Source organism: Chiloscyllium punctatum, chromosome 26 (genome assembly GCF_047496795.1).
Source record: "Chiloscyllium punctatum isolate Juve2018m chromosome 26, sChiPun1.3, whole genome shotgun sequence".
NCBI classification, from domain to species: domain Eukaryota; kingdom Metazoa; phylum Chordata; class Chondrichthyes; order Orectolobiformes; family Hemiscylliidae; genus Chiloscyllium; species Chiloscyllium punctatum.
The window spans coordinates 69,650,918-69,678,634 of NC_092764.1; the positions used below are offsets into that span (position 1 = coordinate 69,650,918).

A 27,717-nucleotide genomic window follows, 5' to 3' on the forward strand; every position below is an offset into this window, starting at 1 on the left:
AACACACCATTATGTGAATCAGAATCACTAAATGCAGAAAAAATTCTACTTCCATTTCATCATATCTTCCTCCAGTTTTTCAGAATTTTCACTACTTGTGTTAAACACGACGGTATAAAGTTGTCTCTTAAAGAGATGGCAATGAACCAAAAGAAAGTTATTGTTCCCTCCTCACTATGTGATTCTGACTGTTTTGCTTTGGACCATCTGTTGTCCTTGCTCTTCAGGGTGGGAGAGGTCGCAGATTGGGACTATGCTATTGAAGGAACAACACATCTTGTAGGTGGTATTCACTGTAGACACCATGTGGATGGGATGAATGTTTAAGGTAGTGGTTGACAGGGCACCAATCATAGGAGCTGCTTTGTCCAAAATAGTGTTGATATTTTTTAATCGTTGCTGGAGAACTTATCCAGGAAGTGGACAGTTTTCCATTATGTGATTGACTTGTGTCTTGTAGATGGCGAAAAAAATTAATCACCACAGAATATCTCACCTCTGATTGGCTCTTGTAGCCACTGTACGCATGTGATTCATCTAGTTAAGTTTAAGAGGATAGTCATAGATGTACAGCATGGAAACAGACCCTTCGGTTCAACCTGTCCAAGCCAACCAGATATCCCAACCCAATCTAGTCCCACCTGCCAGCACCCGGCCCATATGCCTCCAAACCCTTCCTATTCATATACCCATCCAAATGCCTCTTAAATGTTGCAATTGTACCAGCCTCCACCACATTCTCTGGCAGCTCATTCCATACACGTACCACCCTCTGCATGAAAAAGATGCCCCTTAGGTCTCTTTTCTATCTTTCCCCTCCCACCCTAAACCTATGCCCTCTAGTTATGAACTCCTGATCCCAGGGAAAAGACTTTGTCTGTTTATCCTATCCATTCCCCTCATAATTTTATAAACCTCTATAAGGTCACCCCTCAGCCTCCGACACTCCAGGGAAAACAGCCCCAGCCTGATCAGCCTCTCTCTATAGCTTAAATCCTCCAACCCAGGCAACATCTTTGTAAATCTTTTCTGAACCCTTTCAAGTTTCACAACATCTTTCCGATAGGAAGGAGACCAGAATTGCACGTTATATTCTAACAGTGGCTTAACCAATGTCCTGTACAGCCACAACATGTCCTCCCAACTCCTGTACTCAATACTCTGACCAATAAAGGAAAGCATACCAAACGCCTCCTTCACTATCCTATCTACCAGCGACTCCACTTTCAAGGAGCTATGAACCTGCACTCCAAGGTCTCTTTGTTCAGCAACATTCCCTAGGTCATTAAGTGTATAAGTCCTGCTAAGATTTGCTTCCCCAAAATGCAGCACCTCGCATTTATCTGAATTAAACTCCATCTGCCACTTCTCAGCCCATCTGGTCCAGATCCTGTTGTAATCTGAGGTAACCCTCTTCGCTGTCCAATACACCTCCAATTTTGGTGTCATCTGCAAACTTATTAACTGTACTTCTTATGCTCACATCCAAATCACTTATGTAAATGACAAAAAGTAGAGGACCCAGCATCATTCCTTGTGGCACTCCACTGCTCACAGGCCTCCAGTCTGAAAAACAACCCTCCACCACCACCCTCTGTCTTCTACTTTTGAGCCAGTTCTGTATGCAAATGGCTCGTTCTTCCTGTATTCCATGAGATCTAACCTTGTTAATCAGTCTCCCATGGGGAACCTTGTCAAATGTCTTACTGAAGTCCATATAGATCACATCTACTGCTCTGCCCTCCTCAACCTTCTTTGTTACTTCTTCAAAAAACTCAATCAAGTTTGTGAGACATGATTTCCCACGCACAAAGAGGATTGAATATTTTTTTTAAATTGCTTGGTAACAGCTTTTGGATAGTTAAGCTGCAGTTTGGCATAGAACTGAGAGGAGGGATAGTTGCACTCAACTTCAAAGCCTGCAAATGACACTCCTTCTCAGTGGAAAAGAATCAGCAATCAAAAACTCTGGAAAGACAAAGTTTAACTAAAAGAAAAAACACTTGGTCCCAACGGCCATCAAATCGAGGTTTGACACAGTAGAAGACATGATAATAACTTGAAACCAAGAGAACTGAGAAAGTCACCTCATTTTACCCTTTAGGACTTCTGATTCAGAATTTGTTCCTTTTCAACTCCATTTTTGCAGAATGGTTGGCCTTGTCCATTCCATTTGTGAATGAATGTGCATATATGTTGGAATTTAAAGAGGGTAGTACAATTTAAGATTTAACATTAGTATTAATAAACATGTGTCACTTGTTAAGGATGCTTGTTAATAGTAAATGCTTTGTTTGCTTCTTTATTGATAAAACCTGCTGTGAGTTTATTTTGCTGGACAAAGTCAGGCAATTAACCATCTGAGTGATTAAAGTGGACATTTATACATTTGTGACAACTCATGAAGTTGTGGTGCTTGATCTCCAGGCCATCCTTCCTATCGGGGTTGTGACACTGTTCATCCAAGAAGTTTTCTTTATTCAGCATTTATTGACCATCCCTAGTTGCCCTTGAAAAGGTGGTAGTGAGCTGTCTTCTTGTGTCCACTAGCATGCAAAGCTTTAGGGAAGGCATTCCAGGATTTTGGCCAGTGGCAGCAAATGAATATTTCCAATTCAGGATGGTTGTTGGATTAGAGAGAAACTTGCAAGCAGAGATGTTCTCACACATCTGCTGCCTTTGACCTTCTAGATGGAAGTGGTGATGGGCTTGGAAAGTGTTGTTGAAGGAGCCTTGGCAAATTCCTACAGTGCATCCCGTAGCTGCCATACAGTGGTGCTACTGAGCATCTATGGTGGAGGGAGCAAATATTTGTGGATGTGGCACCAATCAAGCGATTTGCTTTGTCCTGGATGGTATCAAGCTTCTTGAGTTTTGTTGGGCTGAAATCATTCAGATAAGTGGAGAACATTCCATCACATTTTTGACTTGTGCCTTGTAGATGATGGAAGACTTTGGGGAGTCAGGAAGTGAGTTATTCACCACAAGATTCATAGCCTCTGACTTGTTCTTGTCGCCGTAATATTTACATGGGTAGTCAAGTTCAATTTCTAGGCAATGGTAAACCCCAAGGATATTGATAGAAGGGGATTCAGCGATGCTAATGCCATTTAATATGCAGTGGCAATGGTCAGATCCTTTGTTGGAAATGTTCATTGCCTGGCACTTGTGTAGCTCAAATGTTACTTGCCACTTGTCAGCCCAAGCCTAGATAGTGTCCAGTCAGGACAGCACGGTGGCTCAGTGAATTGACTCGGTTGCCTCACAGCGCCAGGAACCTGGGTTTGATTCCCATCACAGGCGACTGTCTGTGTGGAGTTTGCACATTCTCCCAGTGTCTACGTGGGTTTCCTCCCACAATCCAAAGATGTGCAGGTCGGCTGAATTGGTCATGCTAAATTGCCCATAGTGTTACATCCATTAGTCAGGGATAAATGTCTGGGTGGGTTACTCTTCAGAGGGTCAGTGTGGACTTGTTGGGCCAAATGGCCTGTTTCCACACCGTAGGAAATCCAATCAATCAGTCTTGCTGTAGTAGAATATGGACTGTTTCAGTATCTGAAGAGTTGTGAAGAGTGTTGAACATTGCCATATTGATGATTGCACATTGCCAATTCTGAACTTATGATGGAGGGTAGTTCATTGATGAAGTCTCTGAAGATGGGTGAGACTAGGAAACTTACCCGAGGAAATAATGCCTTTGAGGTGAAATGACTAATCCCCAACAACCACAAGCATCAACCTTGTGTTGGGTAGTCAGAGAAGTGCAGAATTTGGATGGGGATGTGAGGCTAAAGAGTAAGTTCAAAAATAGAATTGGACTAGACAAACCACTGACAGATTCAAGGATTTTAAATATCCAATGTTGGGTGATGAGGACGTATAGTTCATTGAACATGATATACAGGTAACACTCAATGTGGTGGGAGACATGCTTACTTTCAACAAATTTGGTGCTTACAGAGGATGGAAGAGTAGAGAAAAACTGCTAAAATTATCAAGTCAAGGACCAAGTTAGTTAGGATATCTGGTAACCATGGACGAGTTGGACCGAAGGGTCTATTTCCATGCTGTACATCTCTATGACTCTATGACACGAATCAGTAGAACATTTTCTCCTGGTTCCCATAGAAAACATAGCAGAATTGTATTATGGCATCAGGGATCTCATCAGCTGGCTGACAGCCACAAGAGACCCAGGCTGCCTCTTCTCAGGAATGCCCACTGAAATGCACCAATCAGGCAGTGACGAGGCTTCTGGCATCCCCTATTCCTGCTTTCAAGAAGCTGGGGATGGACCTCCGGGCCAGTGGGAAATGCCAGGAAATCAGTGGACACCCTTGTCCAATGTCTAGTCTTTCAATTCGGCACTGACTACCTTTGATCGAGGGACCATCATCCCCAACAGCCGAACCACCTCCCACAGGTGACAAGCTACCCACAGTAGGCTCATTTGAAGTCTTTAAGTGGTCCTTAATTGCCAGCAAGGTGGGAAAGTCAACGTGGGCCTTCCTACCTGAAACATAATTCAGATGGAGACGGAAAAGTAACAGCATTTAAGTACAACACCACTCCACCTAATTGTGACCTTTCTGCCTTCAAGAGCAACAGATTCATGTCCATACATCCAAAATCTGAGAATCATAGGATCCCTACAGGGCAGAAAGAGGCCATTCGGCCCATCAAGTCTGCACCGATCCTTCAAAGAGCATCTGCCCTCAGACCCCTCCCCCCGCCCCCCAACCCATCTCCATAACCCCACATTTACCATGGCTGATTCACTTAATCTAGGCATCCCTGAACCACTACAGGCAATTTACCATGGCCAATCCACCTAACCTGCACATCTTTGGACTGTGGAAGGAAAGCAGAGCCCTCAGCTGAAACTCACACAGACACAGGGAGAATGTGCAAACTCCAAGCAGTTACCCAAGGCTGGAATTAAACTAGGGTCCCTGGTGCTATGAGGCACCAGTGCTAAGCTCTGAAGCACCATGAGATTCAAATAATTCTGAATCGATGAGTTAAAGAGCATGATAACAAAATCAAATTAATCCAGTGGAAGATTGTCAAAATTTTATATATTTAGCAATTACCATTCGTCCCAATCCTCCATGTTATGTTTTTCCTCTATATGAGCAAACATTCTAACTCCACATGCCCATCCTGTTCCGATATCCCTTCATTAACTATTGATTCCACCATACAGACTTTAATTGTGAAGTGGGTGATGGCACGGGGCAGGGTAATACTCGGCACACGGACACATAAGATGGCCACGGTCAGCTCTGCCACATGGACGTACCCATTTGATACTCACCAGCTCGGGGGGGCACACCCAGGGGATAAGGGGCAACGTGGATGGGCAGACAGACGGAAGGACAGGACAATGTATGTTACTGAGCAGCAAAGGGATTTGTTTTTCTAGTTAAGGGGACTTACGTGACAGACACCCCAGACCTCCCAAACCTGTTCGCAGTCGGGACAATTGCACCCCTTACTGTCCATTGCTCGTGGATCCATATGCTCATGAGGTCAGCCCCAGACCCAATCTTCTTTTCCCCATTTGACTTGTCAAGACTGATTGTCAGATTCTTCATGGTGGATAGCATATTTACATGGTTGTGGTATCCACGTTTTTTTGTTTTTTTTTGTGTGGGAGGTCCGTGCCCCTATTCCCCATGGATGACAAGGCTTGGTGTACTTAGTTTAACTTCTGGGAAACTATTCAAATGACCCCCAAACCTACATGACAATCCACTCAACTCCCCAGACCCTTTACACTTCCTGGACCTTGAGCTGACACCACCACCCCAGTCTTGCCAATGGACCCAACAGCTCCCTCAATGCCCAAAACCCAACACAACCGTGGGACACTCATGCACCCTCCAACCTGTATCCTGACTCTTTCCCATGCTGCCAAACTTCCCCAGCATATACACTGCACCCAGCAATCCTAGTGCCACCAGTGGTAACCTTCATTGCTATATCACCAGACCTGCTCCCCTTCCTCCCTATCCACCTCTACAGGGCTAACATCCTGACCTAGCCACCAAACTGGACCACCCAACAACACCCCAACAAGATCTGACATCACCCTGCAGCACCTGACCCAACCCCATCCAATCTCCACCAAACCATATATCTCCCATTCACCCTGAAACATCCATTTCTTACCTACCCTCCTTTCTACGTTCCATGTTACTAACCTGGCACCCTACCCATTTTCCTCCTAACCTCTAAGCACCGTACTCACCTATCCATCTGGCATCCGATCAAACTTCTCACCTGACACCCTATCTTCCCAGCATCTTAACCTCACAACTACCCTATCCACTGACTCTTTCAAAGGAACCATCAAACTGGCTATAAATTACAAATTATCGCAACTGAATGTTGTGAAAAAAGGGGGCAATGTTTGCCCTTTCATGGCTGTTCTATGCAACAAGGGATCTGTCGAAATGAAAGTAAAGCTCTGCATTTTCGAAGAAGCCCTGACCAGAATGTCTAGCCAGAATGCGGAGCCTTGTCATTGTGTAAAAAAGAAGCAGAGTGACAATCTCCATTAGATTGCTTTTCCTAGAAAAATCTGGCCTAGTATTTCAATAATTTCAATTTATTGCTCTTTCACCATGTCTTGTAAAAAGGGAGAATAATGTGTGGGTTTCAGATTCACAATATCCAGCTTGTATCATTATTACTTCTTCTTAAACTAAAAAACATCACCTCAATATCACTGATGTTGAATTTCATTTAATGATATCTGAATACCTTTTTTTTGTAATGTAGCTATCCCCTTGCAGCTTCTTTTCGACTTTTGAATTTATATCTGCTATTTTGGTCCCATCTGTAAATGTTATTACCACAACATCTAGCCCTAGTTCTAATTCATTGATATACAACATTAATAGCAATCCCAGAAAAGTACCCTGGGGAGACCATTACCTCTTTTCAATCACAAGAAATTACTTTAATCTTCTATTCTGGTTCATCTCTTTTAACTCTTCCCCTTAATCTTCCCACTCTTACTTTTTTTTTGAAAACATGCAAGAAACCCTCATGCACCTTATCCACTCTATTTTGCTATAGTGGGCTGATTTCTCTCAGTTTGTGCCAACAGCTGAGGTTACCATGAGGCCTCTCCCCGTTGCCTGAAACATGCCCTCAGGTTAAACCACCATGAGTCACCCCTGTCTCATGAGAGAGCAGCCCCACTGTCTGGTAAGACTATGGTGACTTTATTTTATTTCCCCAATACATTTGTAATGTCTTCCAAGAACTCGACAAGTAGATCAAGAAAAATCTTTCCTTGTGAAATCCACCTAATGATTACACCTAATAATTTTCCTGTCATCGAGATATCTGGTAGTATCATCTTTAATCAAAAGATTACAAAATTTCTTCAACTACAGATGCTAAATTAACTGACCTGTGGTGAGATCATAGAGTCATAGTGTCATAGAGATGTACAGCATGGAAACAGACCCTTCAGTCCAACTTGTCCATGCCGACCAGATACCCCAACTCAATCGAGTCCCACCTGCCAGCACCCGGCCCATATCCCTCCAAACCCTTCCTATTCACATACCCATCCAAATGCCTCTTAAATGTTGCAATTGTACCAGCCCCCACCACATCCTCTGGCAGCTCATTCCATACACATACCACCCTCTGCGTGAAAACGTTGCTCCTTAGGTCTCTTTTATATCTTTCCCCTCTCACCCTAAACCTATGCCCTCTAGTTCTGGACTCCCCAACCCCAGGGAAAAGACTTTGCCTATTTATCCTATCCATGCCCCTCATAATTTTGTAAACCTCTATAAGGTCACCCCTCAGCCTCCAACGCTCCAGAGAAAACAGCCCCAGCCTGTTCAGCCTCTTCCTATAGCTCAAATCCTCCAACCCTGGCAACATCCTTGTAAATCTTTTCTGAACCTTTTCAAGTTTCACAACATCTTTCCGATAGGAAGGAGACCAGAATTGCACGCAATATTCCAACAATGGCCTAACCAATGTCCTGTATAGCCGCAACATGACCTCCCAACTCCCGTAGGAGAAAGTGAGGACTGCAGATGCTGGAGATCAGAGCTGAAAATGTGTTGCTGGAAAAGCGCAGCAGGTCAGGCAGCATCCAAGGAGCAGGAGAATCGACGTTTCAGGCATGAGCCCTTCTTCAGGAACCCCCCAACTCCTGTACTCAATACTCTGACCAATAAATCACATCAAACGCCTTCTTCACTATCCTATCTACCAGCGACTCTACTTTCAAGGAGCTATGAACCTACACTCCAAGATCTCTTTGTTCAGCAACATTCCCTAGGACCTTACCATTAAGTGTATAAGTCCTGCTAAGATTTGCTTTCCCAAAATGCAGCACCACGCATTTATCTGAATTAAACTCCATCTGCCACTTCTCAGCCCATTGGCCCATCTGGTCCAGAACCTGTTGTAATCTGAGGTAACCCTTTTCGCTGTCCAATACACCTCCAATTTTGGTGTCATCTGCAAACTTACCAACTGTACCTCTTATGTTCGCATCCAAATCATTTATGTAAATGACAAAATGTAGAGGACCCAGCACCGAGCTTTGTGGAACTCCACTATCACAGGCCTCCAGTCTGAAGAACAACCCTCCACCACCACCCTCTGTCTTCTATCTTTGAGCCAGTTCTGTATCCAAATGGCTAGTTCTCCCTGTAGTCCATGAGATCTAACCTTGCTAATCAGTCTCCCATGGGGAACCTTGTCAAATGTCTTACTGAAGTCCATATAGATCACATCTACTGCTCTGCCCTCATCAATCTTCTTTGTTACTTCTTCAAAAAACTCAATCAAGTTTGTGAGACATGATTTCCCACAGAACTTCAATCAGACTTCTTATTTTTCAGAAAAGGTATTACATATTCCAGTATGCCAGCACACACAATCTCAACAGATATTCTGAAATTTTTAATGTCATCAATATTTTGAATAATTGTTGAATACATTACTTAGCTTCAGTATTTACAGTAGAAAAGGAGGATCACTTGCTCAAAGTACCAAGGAAATTAACAATGGATTGGGAACAAAGACAGTATAAAACTAATGTAAGTAGAACATCGATAATCAAGAATTTAATGGAATTAAAAGTGTCAAATCCCTGGATCCTGACAGCTTCCATCTGAGGATGTTAAAAAGAAGTAAGGGAGAACATTTCAGACACTGACTATAACCGTCCAAAATTCTCTTGATACAGAAGACATCTCTCTGGATTGGAAAATTACAAACATCACTCCACTTTTTAAGAAAGGTGAAAGATGAAAATGAGAGAATTACAGACCAGTTAGCCTAACATCTGTGGTGGGAAAATCTTGGAGTCAAGAATCAAATATGAGGTAATTGAACACCTTGAAAATTTTCAATCAGGGAGAGCCATCATGGTTCATGACAGGTAAGTCACACCTGACAAATCTCATTGAAGCTTTGAAGAGGTGACTAAAGCGGTATACGGAGAACATCTACGTTGGTGTTTATATGGACTTCCAAAAGTCATTTAATAAAGTCCCACATAAGAGACTGCTAACTAAGGTGGAAACATTAGAACTGAGGGCAAATTATTGATTGAGTCGTGGATGACAGAAAGTAGGGATATTGGGTACGTACTCAAATTGGTAGGCTGTCACCTGTGGAGTCACACAACGATCTGTATTCGGGCCTCAATTGTTCACATTATTTATTAATGGCTTGGCCAATGGTATAAAAAGTCATATCTCCTAACTTGCTGATGACACAAAGTTAGGCAGCATTGTAGACAGTGGAGACGATAGCATAAAATTACAAAGGGATATTGACAGACTAAGTGAATAGGCAAATCTGTGGCTGATGGAGGTTATCCATTTTGGGCTGAAAAGATAGATCAGGATACTTTTTAGATATGAAGTTAATTCTGGAAATAAGAGTCCAGTGATGACTGAGAAACCATTGCAGATGGTCGGAAAAACCCATCTGATTCACTAACATTCTTTAAGAAAAGAAACGGTCATCCTAACGTGGTCTGGCCTACGTATGACTCCAAAACCACAGCAACATGGTTGATTCTTAACTGCTCTCTAGGCAATTAGGGATGGGCAATAGGTGCTGGCTCAGCCAGTGATGCCCTTGTCTGGTGAATGAATTAAAAAAAAGTAGTGTTCAGCCAAAGAGCCTTGGGGTTCAGGTGCATAGATCCTCAAAATATCACAAACAGATGTAGCAAATAATCAAGATAGGTAATGAAATGTTAGTCTTTATATCGAGAGGACAGGAGCACTAAGGTGCAGAACTTATGCTGCAGTTATACAAAACCCCACTTGGAGAACTTTGAGCAAATCTGAGCACCAGAACTCGAGAAGGATATACTGGCCTGGAGGAAGTACAATATAGATTTACAAGAATTACCTGGACTTCAAGGATTAAGTTATAAAAAGATTATACAAATTAGGTATGTTTTCTCTAAAATTTAGAATGTTAAAGGGGGTGCTCTGATCAAAGTCTTCAAGATATTAACAGGAAAAATCAGTATAAACAGATTATTTCCACTCATTGGAGATTCTAGAAATAGGGGGCACAATATGAGAAGTTGGGCCAGACCATTCAGAGAGATGTTAGGAAGCACTCCTACACACAAAGGGAGTTGATGTTTGGACTCTATTTCACAAAAGTTACACAAAAGATGCTGGATCAGTTGTTGATTTTAAATCTGAGACAATTTAGTTTTGTTAAGGTATTAAGGGATATGGGCCAAAGGCAAATCGATGGAGTTAGACCACTATTCATCCACAATCTCATGGAATGGTGAACAGGCTTGAAGGGTTCAATGGCCTTTTCCTGTTCCTATATTCCTCAGTCATAACCCACATCGCTCAGGAGCTTTAGATGTGTTCCATCAGATCTTGGCAATCTGTCCTCCTCCAACATGACTAATTTCCTTCATATTTTGCTTTATTATAATATCTCTTGTCATGGCACTGAGGATTCACCACTTGAGCAATATATTTCAGAATATTTTTCTTTGCCTGGGAAATAATGTATGGCATTTTGGGAAAGCAAATCTTAGCAGGACTTATACACTTAATGGTAAGGTCCTAGGGAGTGTTGCTGAACAGAGATGTTGTGAAACTTAAAAGGGTTCAGAAAAGATTTACAAGGATGTTGCCAGGGTTGAAGGATTTGAGCTATAGGGAGAGGTTGAATAGGCGAGTTTCACTGCAGTGTCGGAGGCTAAGAGGTGACCTTATAGAGGTTTATAAAATCATGAGGGGCACGGATAGGATAAATAGACAAAGTTTCTTTCCTGGGTAGGGGGAGTCCAGGACTAGAGGGCATAAGTTTAGGGTAAGAGGGGAAAGATATAAAAGAGACCTAAAGGGCAACTTTTTCACTAAACGAGTGGTACGTGTGTGGAATGAGCTGCCAGAGGAAGTGGTGAAGGCTAGTACAATTGCAACATTTAAAAGGCATCTCGATGGGTAAATGAATAGGAAGGTTTTAGGAGGATATGGGCCAGGTGCTGGCAAATGGGACTAGATTAGGTAAGGATATCTGGTTGGCATGGACGAATTGGACCGAAGGGTTTATTTCCGTGCTGTACATCTCTATGATTCTATGACTCATGTTGAATTATTTTAACAGTAAACGTGTATGTTCACAATTATTTAGCATCCAGTACAGCAATATCTTCCTTCATCAGGTAGCTGTGCTCAAGCTTGTATTTCCAAATAAACCTGTTGGACTATAACCTCATGTTGAGTGATTTTTAACTTTGACAACCCCAGTCCAACACCTGCACCTCCACATCATAAAAGGAATAGGCATCATCATTACTGTTTCTAATGTGGGGAAGAAGTTCCAGTATTACAAAACTAGAAATCGGAGGCAGGTCAGCAGCAGGTTTCAATTCTCCTTGCTCTACTCACCCATCCCCCATTCCTGTCTTATTGGAGCCATTCCCAGCAGTTACAATACTCCTCACAGTGTCTCCCTAAATAAGCAGAGACATTCAATTTAACATATTCAAAATCCCTGGCACATCATTAATATCGCCAATATGTCACATTCAGCCCATGATCTTAACTCACAGTAAGATTTCTACCAATAGTAGTTATAAAGCCCAGTTCTTATCCTGCAAAAGTGCTAATCTGTTAGCTGGTCTCCTAAATTAAACATCTCATTTTTCACTAACTCTATGTCTAGCCAAGGTAAATGCCATAATTAAACAAAACTCACAATAGGAAGCAACTATCAGCAGCTGACAGACACTGAGATCAAAGATGACATTTCAATTTATGAGAATTTCTTTTACTGGATTTCTTTCATATAAGAGCTCTGACAGCTGTCCAGGGTTGCAGCAACCATCTGATTCCAACGCCTACCTTCAAAGAAATGAATTTCTTGCTGTGACACAGGAGTGCTCAACATTTAATTCAGCATAACTCCAATGCTCAGCCAATTTAATTCCAGAATACATTGTCTTTTTCATCCTTTTTACAAGAGTAATTACATTTTTGTTTAGCTTCCATGGCAATGGTTTCTGTAATGTTTCTTTTCCTTTCCTTGCTTTCCAACACTCACTGGAGTGGAGGTTGGCTACTGATTTGGATAGCTACCTTGGAGAAATTTCTCTGTTCCCCTGTTTCCTCAAAGATGCAAACTTTGAGCTGGGACAGAGGAGTGGTCATGTGGTATGGAAGGGTGTAAAACAAAGTCAGACTTCTGGATCTTGAATAACTGGGCCAATGGGCCAAGGAGTGGCAGATGGAATTTAATTTAGATAAATGTGAGCTGTTGCATTTTGTTAAGTCACCAAAGGCAGGACTTACACAATAAATGATAAGGCCGTGGATAGTGTTGTCAAACAGAGAGATCTAGGGGTTCAGGCACAAAGCTCCTTGAAAGTTGCATCACAGATAGACAGGTGGTGAAGAGCTGTTTAGCACGCTTGCCTTAATTGCTGACCATTGAGTATAGGAGTTGGGGTGTCATGTTGCAGTCGACAGAACGTTGGTGAGTCCATTTTTGGAGTACCATGTACTGTTCTGGTCATCCTACTATAGGAAAGATGTTTTAAAACTGGAAAGGGCAGAAACAAGAATGTTACCAGGATCAGAGTGTTTTAGTTATAAGGAGAGGCTGGATAGCCTGACCTGCTGTGCTTTTCCAGCACCACACTCTCAATTCCAATCTCCAGCATCTGTAGTTCTCACATTCACCTGGGACTTTTTTTCCCTCGGGCGTAGGAAGTTGAAGGGTGACCTTAGAGGTTTATAAAATCCTGAGGTGCATAGTGGGTACAGGAGACTCGGAGAGTTGAAAATTAGACAGCATAAGTTTAAGATGAGAGGAGAAAGATTTAAAAGGGACCGGAGGGCCAACGTTTTCACATAGAGGGCGGTTTGTATGCGGAATGAACTGCCAGAGGAAGTGGAAGCTGCAGTTACAGTTACAACATTTAAAAGACATTTGGACAGGTACAAGAATAAGAAAGTTTTAAAGGGATAATGGGTCAAGTCCAGGCAAATGGGATTAGTTTAGTTTGGGAAACCTGGTCGGCATGGATGAATTGGACCAAAAGGTCGATTTCAATGCTGTGTGACTCCATGACTCTATGACACCTCCAACAGAGTGCAGATGGCCATATAGGTTGTCAATTGCTGAGGCAGGCTGATTGGAAGGTGTGCCTTGGTTTTCTAGGTCTTAATCCTTTTGTTTTAGAAACTGTTAGGCATTCTAGCCCTTGACGTGCAGGCTTCCTCACCAACCTTGGGCTCAGTGGTTAGCACTGCTGCCTCACAGCACCAGAGACCCAGGTTCAATTCCAGCTTTAGACAACTGTCTGTGTGGAGTCCACACATTCTCCCTAAGTGACTTAACCCATTTCTGCGTGGGTTTCCTCTGGGTGCTCTGGTTTCTTCCCACAAAACAAAGATATACGGGCTAGGTAGATTGGCCCTGAGGCTAAATTGCCCATTGTGTCTAGTGATGTATAGGTGAGGTAGACTAAAAATGGGAAATGCAAGGTTACAGGAATCGGATAGGGGGTGAGTCTAGGTGGGTTGCTCTTCAGAGAATCGGCATAGACTTGTTAGGCCAATTGGGCCCAACACTGTAGGGATTCTATATAAACCTGCTCCTCATAACGCCCATGCCAATTCAGTGCCATCTCATGAACCCCACCCATATCTATGGCTCCTCATACACTCTCTGGCCACTCACTCAATAGCCACGATGGCTAGAGAACCAAGGCACACCTTCCAAAACCTTAGACCAGATGGAAATTCCAACAATCTAATACAATACTTACTCCTGTAGACTTGATAGTGAAAACCTCCACTCATAACATTCACTCAAAATTTTTAAATTCTCTCTTATAAAACCTTCTAATCAGATCCCATATCAAGCACAGCTAATCCTTAAGTAACATCTTTAAACTCCCAAGCAAACTGTGAATTAGAACTAAAGCTGTTTTTGTTTTTGATTTCCAGCATCAGCAGTTCTTTCAGTTTTTATTGTGAATTATAATTCCCTACTTAGATCGCAGGAGCATTTCAAACTAAGCCAAATACACATAATGACATAACAACAGCATTTGCGGAAATGTCAAGAAAGAGGTCTATTGAAACTGTGTGATCAGTTGCTACTGCAGTTTTTAGCCGATACCTGTCAACCAAAGCAGCCATTAGAGGATACTTCAGATACTCACAGATAGCTTCTGGCTTTTTTTTAATCCCCTGTTTTTCTTTCCCATTGTAAGTAAATTAACTACATATCATAGACAATAGACAATAGACAATAGACAATAGATGCAGGAGTAGGCCATTCTGCCCTTCGAGCCTGCACCGCCATTCAATATGATCATGGCTGATCATTCCTAATTAGTATCCTGTTCCAGCCTTATCTCCATACCCCTTGACTCCACTATCTTTAAGAGCTCTATCCAATTCTTTCTTAAAAGAATCCAGAGACTGGGCCTCCACTGCCCTCTGGGGCAGAGCATTCCACACAGCCACCACTCTCTGTGTGAAGTAGTTTCTCCTCATCTCTGTCCTAAATGGTCTACCCCGTATTTTTAAGTTGTGTCCTCTGGTTCGGCACTCCCCCATCAACGGAAATATGTTCCCTCCTGCCAGAGTGTCCAGTCCTTTCATAAGCCTATACGTTTCAATCAGATCCCCTCTCAGTCTTCTAAACTCAAGGGTATACAAGCCCAGTCGCTTCAGTCTTTCCGTGTAAGGCAATCCTGCCATTCCAGGAATTGACCTCGTGAACCTACGCTGCACTCCCTCAATAGCCAGAATGTCTTTCCTCAAATTTGGAGACCAGAACTGTACACAGTACTCCAGGTGTGGTCTCACCAGGGCCCTGTACAGCTGCAGAAGCACCTCTTTGCTTCTATACTCAATCCCTCTTGTTATGAAGGCCAGCATGCTATTAGCCTTCTTCACGACCTGCTGTACCTGCATGCTTGCCTTCATTGACTGGTGGACAAGAACACCCAGATCTCTCTGAACAGCCCCTTTACCTAATTTGATACCATTGAGGTAGTAATCTGCCTTCCTGTTCTTGCCACCAAAGTGGATAACCAGACATTTATCCACATTAAACTGCATCTGCCATGCATCTGCCCACTCACCTAACTTGTCCAGGTCACCCTGTAATCCCCTAACATCCTCATCACATTTCACCCTACCACAGGATATCATAGCATGCTTAATTGGGCAGAACAAAAGTTAAAGAAATGAATTCATTATGAACACAGGAATTCAAGTATTTGATTTAAAACAAAATGAATCAGAAAATGCGATGGGAATAGTGGACTGTACCTTCTGGAGTGTAGTTTCAGTCATGTCTAGAAGCTCAATAACAGAAGGAAGATACATCTCATGAGTACTTGCTAATTTCTGTTTTGTGTCAAGGGACATTTCCTTTATGAATGCTGAGGGAGTCAACTGAAAGGAAAAAAAAACAGAAATTATATTATTTAAGAACATAAAAACTAGGAGCAGCAGGAGGCAATTCAGCCCTTGCTTCACCATTCAATATGATCACAGCTGATCTCAGCTCAGCTTCAATTCACTTTCCTGCCTGCTCTCTATTACCGTTCACTCCACTACTAATTCAAAATCTGTCTATCTCCTACTCAAATTTATTCAGTATCCCCCTGTATCCACTACATAGAACACAGAACAGTATAGCGCAGGAACAGGCCCTTCAGCCCATCATGTATTTTTTTAAATTCACTCATGGAGCGTGGACATGATCAGCCAGCATTTATTGACCATCCCTGGTTGCCCTTGAGAAGGTAATAGTGACCTGGCTTCTTGAACTGCTTCAGTCCATATGCTGTAGGCTGATCCACAATACCACTAGGGAAGGAATTTTAGGATTTTGACCCAGTGACAATGAAGGAATGATAATATATTTCCAAGTCAGGATGATGAGTGGCTTGGAACTTGAAGGTGGTGGTGCTCCCAGGTATCTGCTGCCTTTGCCCTTCGAGATGGAATTGGTCATGGGTTTTGAAGATTTTGTCTAAGGATTTTGGCTGAGTTTCTGCAATGCTTGTCTTGTTGATAGTACATACTGCTGCTACTCAGTGCTAGTGATGAAGGATGTGGACGTTTGAGGTTGTGGTGCCAATCAAGCGGCCTGCTTTGTCCAGGATAGTTTCAAGCTACTTGAGTGTTGTTAGAGGGACACGCATCCAGGCTAGTAGGAAGTATTCCATCACACTCCTGACTGTGCCTTGTAGATGGTGGACAGGCTTTGGGGAGTCAGGAAGACGATAATATCATTCTAAACTAATCCCAGCTGCCTGCACATGCTCCATAACCTTCTATTCCTGCTTGTACACGTGTCTACTTAAATCCTTCTTAAACTTTGCTATCATACCTGCTTCTACCACCTCCCCTGGCAGCATGTTCCATGCACTTTGAGTAAAAAAACTTGCCTCATACTTATCCTTTAAATTTTTCCCTCCACTTTAAACCTATGTTCCCTAATATTTGACATTTCCACCTTGGGAAAAAGACACTGATTACCCACCCTATCCATGCCTCTCATAATGATATATACGTTTATCAGTTCGCCCCTCAGCCTCCGACACGACAACAAAAACAATCCAAGTTTGTCTATTCTGTCCTTAAAGCTAATACACTCCAACCCAAGCAGCAGCTTAGTAAACCTCTTTTATACCCACTCCACAGCCTCCACATCCTTCCTGTGGTGCAGTGACCAGAACTTCAAACAATACTCCAAATGTGGCGTATCTAAAGTTTTGTGTGGCTGCAAACATAAGCTTGCCAATCTTTTAGGAAAAAGTGAGGACTGCAGATGTTGGAGATCAGAGCTGAAAATGTGTTGCTGGAAAAGCGCAGCAGGTCAGCTGGATGCTGCCTGACCTGCTGCGCTTTTCCAGCAACATATTTTCAGCTCTTACGCAATCTTTGTCATTTTATCGACTTGCGTCGCCACTTTCTGGGAGCGACAGATCACTCTGAATGTCAATGTTCCTAATAAATGTCAATGTGCCATTTCCTGTAAACTGTCCTCTTGCACTTGACCTCCCAAATGCATCACCTCACACTGATCTGGATTGTCACACTTAATTTCATGTGACTTAATTTTCTGGACAAGCCTACCATGTCAAATGCTTTAGTAAGGTCCATGTAGACAATATCCCCTGTTCTACCCTCAAACATCTTTGTCACTTCCTCAAAAAACACACTATCAAATTTGTGAGACAAGATTTTCCCTACACAAAGCCATGCTGACTATCCTAATAAGTCCATTCTTTGCCAAATACAAGTAAATCCTGTCCCTATGCACATTTGCAAGCTCCACCGATTCCCAACCCGTTGACAGAGGTCATTCCTCTTCATCTCCGTATTAAACCCACAAACTTTAATCTAAAACCGTGATGTCAAAAAAAACGATAGTAATTATACAAAGTTACACAAATGTTACCCTGGAAAATTCAACTTGTTTGTGACAAGTGAAGACCAATCAGTACTGCAGATTTGCCAAGTTCAACAAATTAACTTTCGGCCAAGTCGGGAAATAGACAACAACTGGTGCTTCAAGGGCACCAAGTCATATTTTAAAGCATTGAGTCATGCCTCCAGATATAAAAAACATTACAGTATTGCTGACTTGTGACTGCACAACACAGGAAGGTTATGACCTTGCATTACTTTCATACGAGCATCAGGTGCAAAAACAAGGAAAAACATATATATCAATTTCTCATAACTATCACCTCACACCTGATACAAAGCAAAGTTCACCAAAATATGTTGTTTATGAAAACAATAATATCTGTTAACATTAACATGCAATGCTGTGAAGAATAAAAATAAAATTTGGGAGCAGGATCGAGATCAGGTCACAAGACTCTATGCTGCAACAAATCAAGCCTTGTTATCCATCAATTTTTTTTGATTAGAAATGTACAAACTGTCAATGGCTCTTCCAAGTGACTTATTCCTAATTTGCACTAAAGCAATCCCGTCAATTATTCATTCCTGAAAACTGAATTTTCAAAACTTATTGATGCAATCGTACACTTGAAAAGCAGTTATTTTAGTATTGTTACAGTAGATAAAAGGATCACTAGGATCCAACTGGACACAACCAGGATGGGCATCTCAAAATTCCTAGCAAATAATGGAAACTTTTAAGAAAACATTCTATTGTTTTCCTAGTTCTATTATTTGCATAAACTAACACATTCTTCAGCCTTCCTGGTTAATTCAACATTTGAACTTGCATATCTGAGGGGAACAGTTCCATATGAACACACAGTTTAGGGGAAAAAAGTACTACAGGCTCAAGAAGCAACAGATCAGTTTTGTTGTGCTATTTTGGAATGATAATGCTCCAGGGCAGTGCCCTATCAGGACTGCATTAAAATGAAAGACAGAAGCCCACAAGAATTTGTAAATGTCAAGTTAATTTACAATTAAAATAAGCAACTGCTGGAATTCCCATCGCAATCACATTGAACCCTAAAATAGCTAATCATCTGAATTTTCTCCCTACTCCAACCCTTCACTGAAACAAAAAAGGAAAATATTATCCAATCAAGTAATGTGGGCAAACAACTTGTGAACAATATTCAGCCCCTGACCCAGGAAGAAACTGATGTTGAACTGTTTCCAAGTTCTAACTCCATCCTTGGAAACAGGAAGCAGTGACAGCCTCCCAATTTTCATTGATTAACAGGTAACTGGCTAGTGGATGGGTTAGGCAGCAAACTAGCAGATATGAGGGCAGGAGAGGAAGAGGTACGCCTGATTTAGTAAAACCAATGATGTATTACTCATAGAGCAGGATAAGCTTGACAGCAGGGAAAAAGTACCAGGATAGCAAAAACTCTGGACAGAATTTTTAGTTGAGAGCAAGCCTGCAGCCATCGGAAAGCTCAAACTGATGCAAAAAGCTAACTGGCCTTAATTATTAAATCAGCTAGAGAATCAAGGGAAAGGGGCAAAAGCTCAAAAAACTAAGTTAAGGATTACCAGATCAACTATGATCTCAGTGAAATGACAAGAGACTTGATGGGCCACATGGCCGACTTCTGCTCCATCTTATAGTATGATGGTTGTTGGATGGCATTGTTATCAATGGAAGAATTCTGCCAATTAGTGTCTTCACCCACCTTCACCCACCTCCACACCGCCCCCCCCACCCCCAAAAGAATCTTCAGCTGCTTCATCAGTGATTTTCCTATCATCATCATCATTCAGAAGTAGAATTGTTAGCTGTTGACTGGAAAATATTTAGCACTGTTCGCAACCCATGAGGTACTGATGCAGCCTATTCACTGAGAGATGGACGTTATGCAGACTTGGGTTAGTAATATTTCTATTACAGTAATGCAATGCAAGTGTCCAATAAAAGAGAATTTAACTGTCTCTCCTTGATATTCAATGGCAGTAACAATACTAAATCCTCCACCATTAACATGCTGGAAGTTACAATTGTCCAGAAATTGCACTGGAGCAGCCATAAACATGTCATGACTGCAAGAAGAGATCAGGGTTTGGAATTCTGTGGGGAGTAATTCATTCCTTGTCCCTGCAAAGCCTTTCAATCATCTTCAAAACAGAAATCACGTGTGTGATGGAATATTTTTCCCTGACTTGGGTGAGTGCAGCTCCAATAACACTCAAGATGCTAATCACCATCCAGGTCAAAGCATCACACTTAACTAGCAATATTTACTTCCTCCATCACCAATGCACAGAGGCAGTAGTGTGTACCATCTACAAGATGGACTCCAGTAACTCACCAAGGGTCCTTAGCAGTACCTTTCAAACCCACAACATCAACCGAAAGTGTGGTGCTAGAAAAGCACAGCAGGCCAGGCAGTGTCCAAGAAGCAAGAGAATAGACATTTTGGGCATAAACCCTTCATCAGGAATGATGCTTGTGCATCAGGGTTGAGAGATAAATGGTAGGGGATGGGGTTGGGGGGAGGTAGCTGGGAAAGTGATAAGTGGATGAAGGTGAAGGAGAGGATGATAGGTCAGAGGGGGAGTGATGGGTCCAGAGGGCTGCGCTGAGTTGGAAGCTTGGGACTGGGATAATGTTAGGGGGGGGAATGAGGAAACCGTTGAAATCCACATTTATCTTGTGTGATTGCAGGGTCCCAAAGCGAAATATGAGGCGTTCCTCCTCCAGGCATCGGGTGGTATCGGTTTGGCGGTGGAGGAGGCCCAGGACCTGCATATCCTTGATGGAGTGGGAGGGGGAGTTCATGGGGTGGTGGGGTTGGTGGCTACAGGTGTCCCAGAGACATTCTCTAAAATGATTCGCAAGAAGACGTCCTGTCTCCCCAACATAGAGGAGACCACACCGGGTGCAAAAGGTGCAGCAAATGGCATTGGTAGAGATACAGGTGAATTTCTGACGGATATGGAAGGATCCCTTGGGGCCTTGGACTGAGGGGAGTGGTGTGGGCGCAGGTTTTGCACTTCCTGTGGTGGCAGGGAAAGGTGCTAGGAGTGAGAAGTGAGGTGTGGACCTTACGAGGGAGTCGGGGAGGGAATGGTCTTTTCTGAACGCTAATGGGGGAGGGGAGGGAAATATATCTCTGGTGGTGGGGTCCATTTGGAGGTGGCAGACGTGGCGGAGGATGATGCGTTGTATGCAGAGGTTGGCGGGGTAGAAGGTGAGGATCAGGAGGATTCTGTCCTTGTTGCATTGGGAGGGGTGGGGTGCGTGAAGTGGAGGAGATGCGCTGGAGGGCATCATCAACCACATGGGAAGGCAAGTTGCAATCGTGGAAGAAAGAGGACATCTGGGACTTTCTGTGCAGGAGGCGGTGGAATAAGGAATACAGGTTGGCATTTTACAGGTTGTAGGGTGGGAGGAGGTGTAGCCTAGGTAGCTGTGGGAGAAGAGAACTTAGTGAAATTACAATCATGAGCAAATTGCAACTAAGCTATCTGCTGGACCTGCAGGTTGACAATTCTGTGGTCTAGATACACTTCATTCTAGTGTCTTATAAGAGATGGCTAATAAGTTATAAAAAGCATCTCTGTTAACTTTCTGAATTCAGAAAAGGTTCCATCAGACTGGAAAGTAGCAAATACAATCTCTCTTTTAAAGAAAGGAGGAAGGCAGAACGTAGGAAACTCTAAGCCTGTCAGGTTGATGTCAGTGAGGGGGAAATTATTAGAATTAATCATTAAAGGGACGATAGAGTCGCACTTAGAAAACTCAAGGTAATCTGGAAGAGTCAGCATGACTTCATCAGAGAGAAATCAATTTAACTGATTTGTTATAGTTCTTTGAAGAGGTAATACCTGCAGTGAATAAGAGGGTCCCTGCAGATGTACTATACATGGATTTCCAGATGGCATTTGCTAAGTGTCACATCAAACTTACTGTAGAAAATAAAAGCTCATGATGTAGAGGGAACATATTAAAGTGGATAAAATGTGACTGTCTTGCAAAAAACAGTGGTATAAATGTATCTTCATCAGATAGGAGGGCTCTGCACTGGGGCTTCAACGTTTTCTAATTCACATCAACAACTCAGTTGAGATGAGCAAAGTCATAATAGCTATGCTTGCAGATGACACCAAGACAGTTAAAGAAAGTGCATTGTGAAGAAGGCATAAACAGGCAGCAAAAAGTAGTTTGAGTCAGTGGCAAAATCTGGCAGATGGTATCTAATGAGGGAAAATGTGAAGTTGTTCATCTTGGCTTGAGGAATAAAAAAGCAGACCATTACTTAAATGGTGAATGACTGCAGAATTCATAGGTGAAGAGAGATTTAGGTATTCTGGTGCATAAATCACAAAAGGTTAGTATGCAGGTACATCATAAGGCTAAAGGGATGCTATATTTTACTATGAGAGAAATTGAACATAAAATAAACATGTTTTCCTTCAGTTATATTGGCCAATATTGAGATCACTAGGAGAAAGTGAGGTCTGAAGATGCGGGAGATCAAAATCAAGAGTATGGTGCTGGAAAAACACAGTAGGTCAGGCAGCATCCGAGGAGCAGGACAATTGACGTTTCAGGCATAATCCCTTCATCAGGAATGAGGCTTGTGGGTCAGGGCTGAGAGATATGTGGTAGTGGGTAGGGTTGGGGGGAGGTAGCTGAGAAAGGTGAGGGAGAATGTGATAGCTCAGAGGGGGCAATGATGAACGGGTCTGGAGGGCGGTGCCGATTTGGAGGCTTGACCACACTGGGTGCAACAGATGCAGTAGATGGCATTAGTAGAGGTACAGGTGAATTTCTAATGGATGTCGAAGGATCTCTTGGGGCCTTGGATGGACATGAGGGGAGTGGTTTGGATGCAGGTTTTGCACTTCCTGCAGTGGCAGGGAAAGATGCCAAGAGTGAGGAGTGGGGAGTGGGCTGGTGGGGGATGGGGACCTAACGAGGGAGTCGCGGAGGAAATGGTGGGGGAGGGAAGGGAAATATATCTCTGGTGGTGGGGTCCATTTGGGAGTGACGGATGTGGCGAAAGATAATGCGTTGTATGCAGAGGTTGGTGGGGTGGGAGGTAAGGACCAGTGGGATTCAGTCCGTGTTGCATTTGCGGTTCAAGGGTGGTGGTGTGTGAAGTGATGAAGATGTGCTGGAGGACATCATCAACCACGTGTGAAGGGAAGTTGCAATCATGGAAGCAGGAGGCCACCTGGGGCTTTCTGATGTAGAATTGGTCATCCTGGGAACAGATGTGGTGGAGACAGAGGAATTGAGAATGATTGGTGGTCTCCTCTACCTCAGGGAGACAGGACGGTTTCTTGTGGATCGTTTCAAAGAACATTTCTGGGACACCCGCATCAACCAACCCCATCGCCCCCAAAACTCCCCCTCCCACTCAGTCAAGGACACACAAGTCCTGGGCCTCCTCCACCGCCAAACTGTTACCATCCGATGCCTAGAGGAGGAACGCCCCATCTTCCACCTTGGGACCCTACAACAACATGGTATAAATGTGGATTTCAACAGCTTTCTCATTTCCCCTCCCCCCACATCATCCCAGTCTCAACCTCCAACTCAGCACTGCCGTCCAGACCTGTCCAGCACTGCCCCCTCTGACCTATCACCTTCTCCCTCACCTTCATCCACCTATCGCTTTCCCAGCTACCTCCTTCCACCCCCAATCCCCTCCCATTTATCTCTCAGCCCTGACCCACAAGCCGCATTCCTGATGAAGGATTTATGCCCGAAATGTCGATTCGCCTGCTCTTCCAATATTGAGACCTCATCCAATTAATGTGTACTGTTTGATCTCCTTACTTGAAGAAGGATGTATATGCAATGGAGGTCATAAAATGTTTATTAGATTGATATCTGAAATGAGTGGGTTGTCTTATGAGGAAAGGTTGGTCAGATTGGGCTTATTTCCATTTGAGTCCAGAAGAGGGAGGAATGAAGGTGGATGTGGAAAGGATTATTCCTCCTGTAGGTCAATCCAAAACTTGGGGGTTAAGGATCGCCCTTTTAGGACAGAAGCAAAATTATTTTTCTTTCAGAGAATACTGTGACATTGGAACATTCCTGAGAAGGTGGCAGACGTAGAGTCATTGGATACTTCTAAAATAGAGCTGGATAGATCCTTGTTGAGCAAGGTAAATGGAAATGAGGATTTCAAAACACAACTAGATCAGCATGATCCTATTGGAGCAAACTCAAAGGGGTGAATGAACAACCAAAGAGATGATACAAGCTAAATGTAAGGAAACGGAAACATGGGCATGGTACACAAATTTCTGAAAATAGTAGGAAATGTTACCAAAGTTGTTAGACCCAAATCATCCAGAAGCAGAAAACTCCATTGACGACTTTTCTCAGCTCACTTTTCTTGCGTTCTATTTGCACTTCATATGTCTGGGATCAAATTGCAATATGGGAGGCTTCAGAAATGCAATACCCAGCTAAACACTTGCAGTGCAGGATCATCGCAGTTGCCAAGATTAGGTGAATTGACTATATTAAATTGCCCAGAATGTCAAGAATTGTGCAGACTGGGTGGATTAGCCTTGAGAAATGCAGGATTACAAGGATAGGGTTGCAGGACAGATCTGGGTGGGATAGTCTTTGGAGGGTCGCTGTTGACTTGATGGGTTGAATGGACTGCTTCGAAACTGTGATTCTGTGAAGCCATGTCCCTTTTTATAGCACATATATTGGAAAGGTGCAAAAGTAACAGGGTTGTTGCCATGGATGACTTTAATTTCCCTAATATTGATTGGAATCTCCTGAGTTCAAATAGTTTGAAATAAAGCAGTTTATTTGTCAGGTGTATCCAGGAAGGGTTCCTGATGCAATATGTAGATAGGCCGACTAGATGGGAGACCATATTGGATTTAGTGCTTGGCAACAAACCATGCCAGGTGTCAGATCTCTCAGTGGGAGAGCATTTCGGTGATAGTGACCACAACTCCCTGACCTTTACTATACTCATGGAGAGGGATAGGAGCAGATAGTATGGGCAAGTAGTTAATTGGGGGAAGGGGAATTACAATGCTATTTGGCAGGAACTGGGGTGTCTAAATTGGGAACAGATGTTCTCAGGGAAATGCGGAGGTTGTTTAGGAAGCACTTATTGATAGTGCTGGATATGTTTGTCCCACTGAGGCAAGGAAGGGATGGTAGGTTGAAAGAAATTTGGGTAACAAGGGATGTGGAACATCTAGTCAAGAGGAAGAAGGAAGCTCACTTAAGGTTGAGGAGGCAAGTATCAGACAGGGCTTTACAGGGTTACAAAGTAGCCAGGAAGGAACTGAAGAATGGATATAGGAGAGCTAGAAGGGGGCATGAAAAAGCTTTAGCGGGTAAGATTAAGGAAAATCCTAAGGCATTCTACACTTATGTGAGGTACAAGAGGATGGCCAGAGTGAGGATAGGGTCGATCGCAGAGAGTGGAGGGAACTTGTGTCTGGAGTTGAAAGAAGTAGGAGAGGTCCTTAATGAATACCTTATATTCATTACTGAGAGGGACCTGGGCATTTCTGAGGACAGCGTGAATACGTTAGAACAGGCTGATGTTAGGAAGGAGGATGTGCTGGAAATTTTGAAAAGCGTATGGATAGATAAATCCCCTGGGCCAGATGGGATATACCCTTGATTACTACAGAAAGTGAGGGAAGAGGTTGTTGTGCCTTTGGTGATGATGTTTGCATCCTCACTGTCCACTGGAGTAGTGTCTGATGATTGGAGGGTCATAGAGATGTACAGCATGGAAACAGATCCTTCGGTCCAACCTGTCCATGCCGATCAGATATCCCAACCCAATCTAGTCCCTTGTTCAAGAAAGGAATTAAGGATAATCCTGGGAACTATAGACCAGTCAGTCTGAAGTCTGTGGTGGGCAAAGTATTGGAGAGGATTCTGAGACAAGGATTTAAGATTACTTGAAAAACCATAGTTTGATTAGAGATAGTCAGCATAGCTTTGTGAGGGGCCTCATTCAGAAAGTAAGGAGACATGGAATACAGGGAAATTTGGTGGTCTGGATATAGAATTGGCTGGCCAATAAAAGACAGAGAGTGGTAGTAGATGAAAAGTATTCAGCCTGGAGCTCGGTGACCAGTGGTGTTCCACAGCGGTCTGATCTGGGACCTCTACTCTTTGTGATTTTTATAAATAACTTAGATGAGGAAATGGAAGGGTGGGTTAGTAGGTTTACCAATGGCACCAGGGTTGGTGGAGTTGTGGATAGTGTGGAGGGATGCTGTTGGTTGCAATGAGACATTGATGGGATATAGAACTGTGCTGATAAGTGGCAGATGGAGTTCAACCTAGAAAAGTTGAAGTGATTCATTTTGGAAGGTCAAATTTAAATGCAGAATACATGGTTAACGGCAGGATTCTTGGCAGTGTGGAGGAAGAAAGGGATTTTGGGGTCCACATCAAAGTTGTCACCGAAGTTGATAGGGTTGTTAAGAAGGCATATGGTGTGCTGGCTTGCATTAGCAGGGGGATTGAGTTTAAGAGCAGTGAGGTTATGCTGCAGCTCTATAAAGCCCTGGTTAGACTACAATTGGAATATTTTGTTCAGTTCTGGTTGCCTCATTATAGGAAAGATGAGAAAGCATTAGAAGGATGCAGAGGGGATTTACCAGGATGAAGCCTGAACAGGAGGACATGCCTTACTAAGAAAGTATGAGGGAGTTTGGGCTTTTCTCATTGGAGTGAAGAAGGATGAGAGGTGATTTGTTAGAGGTGTACAAGATGTTGAGAGGCATAGATAGAGAGGTAGCCAGACACTTTTTTCCTATGGTGTAAATATCTGTCACATGGAGGCATAATTTTAAGGTAACTGGAGGAAGATTTAGGGGAGCTGTCAGAGGTTGTTCTTTACACAGAGTGGTGGGTGTGTGGAATGCAATACAAGCAGTGGTAGTAGAGTCAGATACATTAGGGATGTTTAAGCGACTCTTGAATAGGCACATGGGTGATAGTACAATTAAGGGTGTTTGGTTATTCTTATCTTAGAGTAGGATAGAAGGCTGGCACAACAGAGGGTCAAAGGGCCTTTACCGTGATATACTGTTCTATGTTCTAAAGAGCCATATCTTAAAGATTCCAAAGCCTCACTGGAAAAAGTACAATGAGAAGGAAAGAATGAAGAGTTAGGATAGCATGTACATCAGGATCGAGTGGCAAATGCAGGTGAGCAAGGGAGTGCCACGTAGTGTTGGTTAGGTGAAACTAAGCTTGTGATGTTCAAAGGGCATAGAAAGGGGTGGGCAGATGTCAGCTTGGACCAGCGAGTGAAGTCTGGGGACTGAGGTCAGGTCAAGGCAGGGCAGTGGGTGAGGAGTTTTATAGTTACCCAGAAGTTAGAACATATTTTATTCTTTTAACCTTGCCAATGCCACAATTCAGGTAAGTAAGTCAGAACTATCAGAAGATTCCATCTTTAACTGAAGAGTAAAGAGACTTTTTGAAGGGTAATTACACATCAGATGTTGGTGCATCAGGTTGGGGGTGGGTTCCCTGATGGATGGCAATATACTCGAGCAGTTGCAGATTATCCTTCAGGAAGAGAAGGCTAAGACAATAGTTCATAAGTGGTGATTAAAATTGTCAAGGATTTAGCTACAATAAATAAAACAAAACTCATTTGATATTGGCTGAAAAACAAATACCCAAAGGATGTTGATATAGGTGATTGGTTAAAGAACCATTTGTTATGCTGGTCTTGAAATGCCATGTCTGTTAGAG

The 27,717-nt window shown here is 43.0% G+C and overlaps 1 protein-coding gene across 1 annotated transcript in view; it reads right to left on the minus strand.

Annotated features, from left to right (window-relative positions):
* Nucleotides 1-27,717, minus strand: part of hydin (HYDIN axonemal central pair apparatus protein) — an 869,275-nt gene that overhangs the window by 827,595 nt on the left and 13,963 nt on the right. Inside the window, exon 3 of the mRNA XM_072547579.1 lies at nucleotides 15,837-15,962. Coding sequence (XP_072403680.1) covers nucleotides 15,837-15,962 — 126 coding nt within the window. The remainder of the gene's footprint in view (nucleotides 1-15,836; nucleotides 15,963-27,717) is intronic.